General features: G+C 50.2%; 2 protein-coding genes across 2 annotated transcripts; one reads left to right on the forward strand and one right to left on the reverse strand.

Annotated features, from left to right (window-relative positions):
- Positions 1 to 2,974: 2,974 nt before the first annotated feature.
- Positions 2,975 to 7,305, forward strand: UHO2_06267 (uncharacterized protein; the record flags this gene model as incomplete). Its single annotated transcript, XM_041560490.1, has 4 exons — positions 2,975 to 3,033; positions 3,127 to 3,288; positions 3,380 to 7,169; positions 7,276 to 7,305. 4 exons carry the CDS (start codon positions 2,975 to 2,977, stop codon positions 7,303 to 7,305), a joined length of 4,041 nt encoding a protein of 1,346 aa, XP_041416424.1.
- An 861-nt stretch (positions 7,306 to 8,166) lies between these two features.
- UHO2_06268 (uncharacterized protein) lies at positions 8,167 to 9,225 on the reverse strand (the record flags this gene model as incomplete). Its single annotated transcript, XM_041560491.1, has 1 exon — positions 8,167 to 9,225. One exon carries the CDS (start codon positions 9,223 to 9,225, stop codon positions 8,167 to 8,169), a length of 1,059 nt encoding a protein of 352 aa, XP_041416425.1.
- Positions 9,226 to 9,664: the final 439 nt, after the last annotated feature.

Consider the following 9,664-nt stretch of genomic DNA (forward strand, 5'->3'; position numbering starts at 1 on the left):
TGAGCTAGTGATTGATCTATTCTGAGGTAGTCTCACATGTAGTCTACAAGAGAAGTTCGAGCAGAACCCACCCATGAAAAGGTGGGAATGGTATCAAGAGGTCGAAGAGATTGGCTGGCAGAGGATGCTGCTACAGCAGTCCTCTGCTAGGCACCCAAGTGCTACTCCATCATGACCAAACCCAGGAACCTGGTCTATGCCACCAGCTCAAGGTTTATTCCCTGCTTGGCAACTGGCACAAACTCACCCAGCTTGACTGCCAGCACAAACAACTATGGGAAACCTTAACTGGCCAACCAATCGCCTCCTGCCCCATCAGTTCATTGAGGGCCCAAAGCAAGGAAGCCCTGCAACATCAAGCAGCAACACTTGCCATTTGTGCAAGGGCATCAGTCATTGGGCCAGAGACTGTCCAAGCCAGAAGGTAGACTCTCTGGGCCCATGACCCATGGGTCTGAAGGAGTACCAGCCTCCCATGGACACTGACCATGAAGAGGCCCAAGACGATGTCAACGAGGGAAATGACAGTGGGGCAATGCACTGATGGTGTGCATGGCTCTACAAACCTCCTTGCCATTGCTATGTATATATCAAGATTGTCAAGTATGTTTCTCTACCAGCAGAGGAAAAGCAGTATTAGAGCTCTCCAGGATGGTTCAAGACCACCCGGCTCGTATACTCGCCGACACCGGCGCTTAGGGTTCTAAGGGCATCCGGCCGTGGGGCAGATGCGTCTTGCCCTCCTGGAAGACGGTCCACTTCAAAATTCAAGATGGTCCAATACAAAATTCAAGACGGTCCATTTCAATTTTGAAGACAGTCTATTTCAAAATTCAAGACGGTCCATTACAAAATTCAAGATGGTCCAATACAAAATTCAAGACGGTCCATTTCAATTTTGAAGACAGTCTATTTCAAAATTCAAGACGGTCCATTACAAAATTCAAGATGGTCCAATACAAAGTTAGAGCGCAATCAAGAGGAGTGCAATTGACAGGAGGGCAAACGAGAGGAGCACAATCGAGAGCAGAGCAAGAGAGAGGAGCGCAATCGAGAGCAGCGCAATCCAGAGGAGCTCCATCAAGAGCAGAGCAATCGACAGGAGCGCAATCGACAGGAGCGCAATCAAGAGAAGAGCAATCGACAGGATCACGAGGAGTGCAATCGACAGGAGCTCTATCGACAGGAGCTCAATTGACAGGAGCACAATCGAGAGAAGAGCAGCAGAGAGGAGTGCTCAGCCGGGTTAATTATTGTGGTCTAACATTCGCCAAAATTCAACATGTCGAGCGAATAGCTCTAAGACTGACAAAAAAGACACATGTCGAGGGAATAGCTTTAACACACAGAAGAAACACAGGTGTGGAGCGAATAGCTGTAACAGACAGAAAAACACAGGTGTCACACGCGTAGGTCTAACATATCGAAAAATACATATCAAAAAGACATGTCGTAAGTGGAGTACTAACACGTGGAAAAATACGTGTTGAAAAGGTATTTTCGACTTGTTTTTTTCAAGTTTATTTTTTGACGTGTATTTTTGCGACCTTACAAGGGTGTTCCCAGCGAGACCCTTGGAAACATGAAATCTGTACTAATGAGATATGTAGGGATACCCCAGGACTATGTGTATGCAAAGTCTCATAGTACCCTAGCCCTAGCCCTAGCCCTAGCCGGTGTGTCTTGCTTGCGGGCAACGCACAATTGCGCTCCGCCAAATTCGAAATTCACGCGACTGCGTTGACCCCCAACGCACTCGAAATTTACACTGCTCAAGTGCTGCAACGCAAACAAATTTATTTTCGCTGGAGCAGCGCAAATTGAGCAACGCACAGCTGGAGCAACGCACTCACAGCTGGAGCAACGCACTCACAGCTGGAGCAACGCACACTCTGCTGGAGCAATGCAATCTGAGCAGCGCACAGCTCGAGAGCAACGCACTGTTCGAGAGCAACACACAGCTCAAGAGCAACGCACTGCTCGAGAACAACACACTGTTTGAGAGCAACGCACTCACAGCTGGAGCAACGCACTCACAGCTGGAGCAACGCACTCACAGCTGGAGCAATGCACTCACAGCTGGAGCAACGCACACTCTGCTGGAGCAACGCAATCTGAGCAGCGCACAGCTTGAGAGCAATGCAGAGCTCCAGGACAACACTTGCACTTACACCCCACAACTACTCAGCCTTACAACTCCTTTGTCGACATCATGAGCCTCCTTTGCACTCTTAGCCCTTTGTTCTTGCTGCCACTACTTCTCATCATCACCGCACAACATAATCACCACTTGTCTTCATCAGCTGTTGTTCTCTCTCATGCTCACACCTCACTACCACTCTGCCTTACAACACCTTTGTCGACATCATTTCTCTCTCACACTCACACCTCACTACCGCTCAGCCTTACAGCACCTTTGTCGACATCATTTCTCTCTCACACTCACACCTCACTACCAATCAGCCTTGCAACACCTTTGTCAACATCATCAGCCTTTGTCCTTTATGCTCTCACACCTTTGTCGACATCATTAACCTTTGTTCTTACACTCTCACACCTTTGTCCTTTACGCTCTCACCCCTTTGTTCTTGCCACTGCTGCTTTTCTCACCATCACCACACATCACCATTGCCACTTGTTTCCTCCAGGCCTTTGCTCATCATCAATCCTTAGTCGATCTTCAACCCTTTGTTCTCATCATTGCTTTGTTGCACATCACCTTTCACATCACTGCCTGTACTCTATTCCCACACTCAGCAATCCAATGTTGTTGTTCCCCATCATCATTGTGTGTGTGTCTGCACATGCATCCTTTGACTTTGTCGTTGCCAACACCTGAGCTCCTCAGCATTAGCATATATACCAGCCCTCTTTCACAGCTATGGCAAGTCTCCTCAACGCTCACATCTCTCAGCACCATACCACACCAGCAACATCTAGCTCTTCTTGCCACTAACACCAACCACAATCTACAATGTCTCAATCATCTTCCATCTCCATCAGTGCCAGCATCAACACTGCTGCTGCAGTCAGGTACGTGCTATTATCCTCTTCCTTTGCCTCTTCCTATTGATCTCCAACTGACCAGTCTCTGTCTCTTACCGAGCTTTGCTGTCACTGTCACAGTAGCAGCATCAACCCCTTCACTGAAAGCCAAGTTCCTCTTGCCATCATCAAGAACCTTGCGATGCACAGTGCCAATGCTCTTTCAAACCCTGATGATGCTTTCCCATCTCCAGTAGCTGATGACCTCGCTCCTTCTGATGCCATCAACAGTGATGATGACTTGTATGTACACTGCTTCTCTCTCCAGTGTATCTTCTTGATCAGCATCAACTGACGTCACTTGTGCTATCTATGCTCTCCTTGTCATCAACAGCACTTTGCCGCTCCCTGCTGCCAACCAGACTGCTCTTGCTGCTCCAGTTGATCTGAAGGTTGCCAACCAGCTTTGCAGCTTCCGCCTCCGCCTCCTCCAGCACCCTTCTCTTCTCCTCTGCACTCGCCCTGAGTGCACTCACCACCTGCCGCTCATCCCAACCTATGCCAATGTGTCTCAGCACCTCAAGTCCCACCATCATCCACTCACCAAGACTGGCATCAAGCTGTTGGAGGAGACACTCCTTACTCTCGACCTTGTCAGCCCTGCTACTGTCAGCATCAACACCAATCTACTCCCCATCAACCTCATCAAGGAGCTTGATACATTTGATGGCTACTGTTGCAGTATCTGCGAGTATGCTGTCAAGTCGAGCTCCTCTGCATACAAGCACCAGCGCAGCAGCCATGATGGCAAGGCTTCTGTCATCCACCCTGTTCTCATTCAGCCCATCTTCACCAGTGGTCCCTTCACCCGCTATGTGTGGGTCTTCAACAGCAAGCTCGAGCCTACACCCCCTCCTGTTGCCTTCAACATCAACACCAACATCAACACAGAGGAGGACGCAGCTTTCAAGGAGCAGCTGGAAGCATTCTTTGCCAAGGATGCAGAGCTAATGGCAAAGGCAGATCTGGACATGGAGGGCATTCAACCACGAACTGTGACTGGCAATCTCAGCCCATGGCTCAAGCAGCTAGGCTGGCAGGAGTACTGGGCTGGCAAGCCAGTGGTGGCCATTGGTTCCCTTGGCTGCAACCCTCACAAGTGGCCAGGTGCCCACCAGGACTTCCTTCACTGGCTGCTTGGCATGACACAACAGTGTACGCAGCAGTGGATGGAGGCACTTCTTCAATCTGGCCGCCAGGTGCAGCAAACCTTCCATGCCTTTGATGACACCCCTAGCCATCCATACTCCCTTGATCAACCCACAGTCATCAAGCATGCTGACTGCTGGGCAATGCTCATCACCATGCTGGCTCATGTCATGCTAGATGGCAAGGTTCTTGGCTACTATGGTGATGATGATCAGGATGCACACCTTGGCATCAGTGAACAGCTTGCAGGGCTCTTCGAGGACCTTCAGGACCTCTTCCATGATCCCAATCTGGATGTTGATGTCTCCATGCATCCTGATGTGGTTTTGCAAGCATTTAGTGGCATCCAGTCGATCAGTGTCTACCTCATCACCCAAGATCCTCCTGCCTATGGTGAGCTGGAACGTCTTCCTCTGCTACGCACCTTCCTCCACCTCTGCCTCTCTCCTGATGGCACATCCAAGCCGGTCAATACAGCAACCTCGATCCTGGTCAACTTGGAGTTTGCATTCCGTGCAGTGATGCATCACCACCTTCTCCACCCAGAGCATGGCACTCTCATTGGCAAGCCAGTCCCAGAGATCAACAAGGGGGTTCAAGCAGTTATGAAGCGTTACCTGTTCAACAACAGCTACTCGGCAAGTGCTCATCTGCAATCCCTTCTCTGCTATGGGACCAAGCTGGCTAAGGATGATGGCAGCAGCCTCTACTTCCGGTGGTCTGAGGATAGGACACTGGTGACTTATGGCACCAACACAATCAAGATCAGCCGCCTTCACACCCTTGTCCAAGGCACCTTGGACCATGCCACCTCTCTGTTGGAGCAGCTGCTGCTGAAGGATGGTGCCTTGTCCAAGCATGTGGATCTGTCTACATACAAGGACCACTTCTGCAACAGGGAGCCAGGCTACAGCTTTGTTACTGCTACAAAGCAAGATACTGGCACCTTTTGCCTCCGTCAGGCTCTCAAAGGCTTTCCTCAGCATCAACCACTCCTTGATACTTGCTCAGCAGAGCCAGAGTTTGACACGGCTGCTGCCCATGCCTACTTTGCCCTTCACAATGAGTTCAACAAGCTCCTTGCTGTGCTCATTGAGCTCACCAGTGGTCTGCCAGCAAGAGGCACAGAGCTGGTCAAGCTGCAGCACACCAACACATTGGTCAGCCAGCGCAACCTCTTCCTTGCTGATGGTCACTTTGTCACTGTGCTTGCCAGCAACAAGGGCAAAGGTCCATCCAAGCTCATCCCTCGCTTCCTCCCTCATGCTGTTGGCCAGCTGGTGCTCTTTTACGTCATGGAGGTAGTGCCTTTCCTGCACCTCCTCTTCAACTCGGTAGAAGTTGCATGGGAGCCGAGTGCTCTCCTCCTTGTCAATCACAGGGGTCAGCCATGGCAGACCAATGACATCAGCAAGACATTACAGAGTCTTTGTCAGGAGTTTGTTGGCCCATCAGCAAGTTCTCTCCACATACGCAACTGGCGGCAGCTGTCAGTCAGCATTGACAAGGTGCTCATCCGGCCTGGCCTTCCCTCAGAGGAGTATGCTGACCATTCTCACGACTTGCAAGCTGGTCACTCCACGTCTACTGCTCAGCAGCACTATGGTCTGGACAGCAGCATGCTACTTGAACTGACACAGGAGAGCTTGGATTGTATGCTCTCTGTCTCCAAGAGGTGGCATGCATTCTGGTGTCTGGCTTCACGCTACCAGGATGCTGTGCAGCCATTGGATGCAGCAGCACCTCCTCAGGCAGGCTCTGCATGTGTCAATGCTGCCTTGCCTGTGGATCTCAAGCGCAAGTTGGACAAGTTGGAGGAAGATGTCCGGCACATCAGGAGAAAGGTGGAGGAGAAGCCATCTGCTTCCCTTGCAAACATCATCCCTCCTGTTGTTGAGAACCACCGTTCAGCTGTAATACCTCCTGTGGTCAGAAAAGCCCTCTTCAAGGTCACCGGTAGCCACTGTACCAAGACAGTGGAGCAGGCATATGCACTCAATGCCATTCACAGGTGTGAGTCACCACTGATCATTGTCATGGCAACAGGCACTGGCAAGTCTGCGCTCTTCATGACACCTCTGTTTTGGCTTCCTCCTACCTCGGTGGTGGTGGTGGTTGTACCATTCATTGTGCTCATGGAGGACCTACTGGAGCAATGCAAGCTTGTTGGGATCATTGCAAGCAAGTGGTCTGGGTACAACTGTGCCAAGAAGGTGGAGGGAAGTCAGCTTGTGTTGGTGGCTGCAGAGAATTGCTACAACGAGCACTTTGGCAGCTGGGCACAGGAGATGGTGGAGCAAGAGTGCCTGGCAGCCATCTTCTTTGATGAGTGTCATGTCTGCATCACACAAGACTCCTTCTGGCCATCAATGGCAAAGATCAAGCAACTGATCACCACTGTTCCAGTGCCTCAGTACTTCCTCACTGCCACCCTGCCGCCAAGCCTCCTGTTGACCTTCAAGGCTGCACTTTGTCTCCCACAAGATGGCACTGGTATCATCCATGCTGCTACCAACCGCAACAACATTGCCTACTCTGTTCAATGGCTGCCATCCTCTGCAACCATGGACTTTTACTTCCAGCAGCTTCTCCGATCCCATCCCCATGGCTCCATCATGGTCATCTGCCATTCAAGGATAGCTGCCGAGACTACAGCCAGGTTGCTGAGTTGCCAGTGTATCTGGTCAGAAATGGATCAGGCAGACAAAAAGGCTATCCTCTTGTCATGGCTTGCCTCTTCAGCAGCAGAGATGGATAACAGCAAGCATGTCTTGGTGGGCACAACAGCCATTGGCACTGGCATCAATCCTCAGCATGTCAGCTTGGTTGTGCACATGGGTGGAGCATATGATATGGTCAGCTATGTGCAGGAGTCAGGATGTGCTGGCAGGAGTGGTCAGCCAGCCAAGGCAGTGATGATGGTCTATGATGGTGTACAGTTGGAGGACAAGGTTGATCTGTATGTCAAGGAGAAGGTGTGCAGACGTGTAGCTATCTCTAGCTACATGGATGGCATGCCCCTCACCTGTCTCAGTCAGCCAGATCTTGCTCTCTGTGACCTCTGCAGTCAATGTGTTGCAGGTGATGCAAAGACTCTGCCAAATCCAATGACATCTATCAACACACCTCCAAGGTCCAACAAGTCTGAGCATTATCAACAAACTGCCTCAGCTGCTTCATCTTTGCTCTGTCCAGCCAATGCAGCAATGTCTCTACCTCCTTCTCTGCAGAAGATACAGTATCAGCAGGGCATGGCCGATCTCAGCTCACTGGCTCAGCATCCAAGTAATGCTGCCAAGAGCCCTGTTGACATCCCCTCCACCATTGATCTTCTCCACAAGTTGTCCAAGCAGTGCTCCCTCTGCTACCTCTTTGGTCATCGGCATAGCTGCATTGGAAAGCATGGTGCTGACCATGCCTTCATATCGTGCAAGTGTTGGCCCCTGATTGAGGCATGCATGCCTCAGTGGCATGAAGGTCAGATCAACGGAACTCACCTTGGTCAGGTGAAGAATCGGATGAGGAGGGACAAGCCAAAAGGAGTTGCCTGCTACACGTGTTACACTCCTATACACACCTGCACAAACAGCAGCTTGGCTCCAATGAGGGGATGCACAAAGAGGTATGCTGATATTGTGCTACCAGTAGTAGCTGTTGTGCTCTGGCACAAAGAGTTCAGGGAGAGGATTTGCCAGGAACTCAAAGTTGATTGCTCGGACATGTCACAGCTGGAACTTGACCTTTGCAGTGCATTCACATACAAAGGAGAGAAAGTTTCCCTTGCATATGCCATCTTTGTTGTAGCCATGGAGAATGCTTCCATGTTGTAGTTGTAGCTGCACACATTAACACAGTGAATGGTAAAGGTGATGCAGTATAGCCTCAGGTAAGAGTGAGAGTTTCACACAGCACACAAAGTTGCAAGTAGTAACATCAAATCAGAGTTGTATCACAGGAGCAAGGCAAGACACATCAGGGAAAGGTAGGCAGAGGCTGGAAGAGCTTCCAGGCTTCAAGACATTCTTGCCGGTAAGCATGCTTCTGCTCCTCTGAGGTGTCGGCTGCTCTGCCATCATAGCCCTTCCACTTGGCCACATCACTGGACATGAACATGGTCATGGATCCACGGGTCTCTCCCTCCAGTATTGGAGAGTTGAAGTGGTGCAGCACATGGGACGGGAAAAAGCAGAGGGCACCAGGAGGAAAGTCAATGCTGACCTTGGCCTCAGTGAAGCTGATCTGCAGCTGGGTATAGTCACCATAGCTGAACACACCAGCCAGACCTTGGAGATAGTCATGCCTGTCTCTGTGAGGCAGACTGTATGCCTGACCCTCCTGGTTGATGGCAATGGAGGGAAATGCAGGAGCCCAAAGGAAAGCACCATGGGGATGGTAGTGGTCTGAGCTGCCAATCTCCATGTAGTGGCTTGCGTGCTCAGGGAAGCACTCAAAGAAGCATGTGTTGCAGTATTCACGGAGGGCTGTGACATGCTTGCTGTGCAGGAACTTGATCATCTCCCTGTAGTTCTTGACAAACTTCAGGTTGAAGTATGGTCCAGGCATACATGCTGAATCTTGTCCACTGAGCATGAGATGGTAGGTGAAGAAATCTCCACGCAGAGACTCGACTGGTGCACCAGCTGACCTTGGAAGCTCAGCTTGGAGGCATCTGAACTCCTGGTACATCTCTTCAAACCTGGGACAGTCTGGCTTCTTGACCACACTTGCATAGTGGAGACTGTTCTTGTCGACCAGGTGAATGACATCTTCCTGACCAACAAAGCACACTGACTGGAATCCAGTGGTGTCGGGCTGCACACTGAGCTTAGGCAACTGATGCTCTGCATGAAAGAACTCCTTCAGATCAAGAGCAGTGGTCACAACTCTAGCCGAATGGTTCTGTAGCTTTGAGCTCAGTGTCAGACCACCCACCTGCTTTGCATTGTCCCAGCCTAGATAGTGATCACTCTTTGGTGTGTACTGTTTCACAAGGAGCTTTGATTGCTTTTTAGGACGCTTTGGAGTGTCCATCTTGATGATACCCTTGGCTAATTCAAGAGTGAGAGGCTTCAGAGTTGGTTTCGAGCAAGTTGGCATAGCATTGAGAGCTTTTTTCAACTCAGAAAGGTCATTCTTGACTCTTTTCTCTGCCTTGTTTCATTCCTTTTCACTGGAGAAGCCTCTCGAGTGTGTAGCATGTCCCTGAGTCCCTTCAGGACGCTTGTTGGCCTTGTTGGTCACCATCTTGAAGGGTGATATTTCTGGAAAAACCAAGAGTGGTAAAAAAACCAGCAGCAAAACAAAGTGAATGCAGAAACCACTCTAAACTAATGCTATGGACTTTGCTTTTGAGATACTGATAAGCAATAAATAGAAGAGCAAATCCTGAAAAGCGCAGCTCCTGACAATGTATATAGGATGCACTATAGTGAAATGAAAAGTGAAGTATAAAAGAAATCACAGAAAAGTG

This window comes from Ustilago hordei (assembly GCF_900519145.1).
Source record: "Ustilago hordei strain Uho2 genome assembly, contig: UHO2_contig_17, whole genome shotgun sequence".
Taxonomy (NCBI): domain Eukaryota; kingdom Fungi; phylum Basidiomycota; class Ustilaginomycetes; order Ustilaginales; family Ustilaginaceae; genus Ustilago; species Ustilago hordei.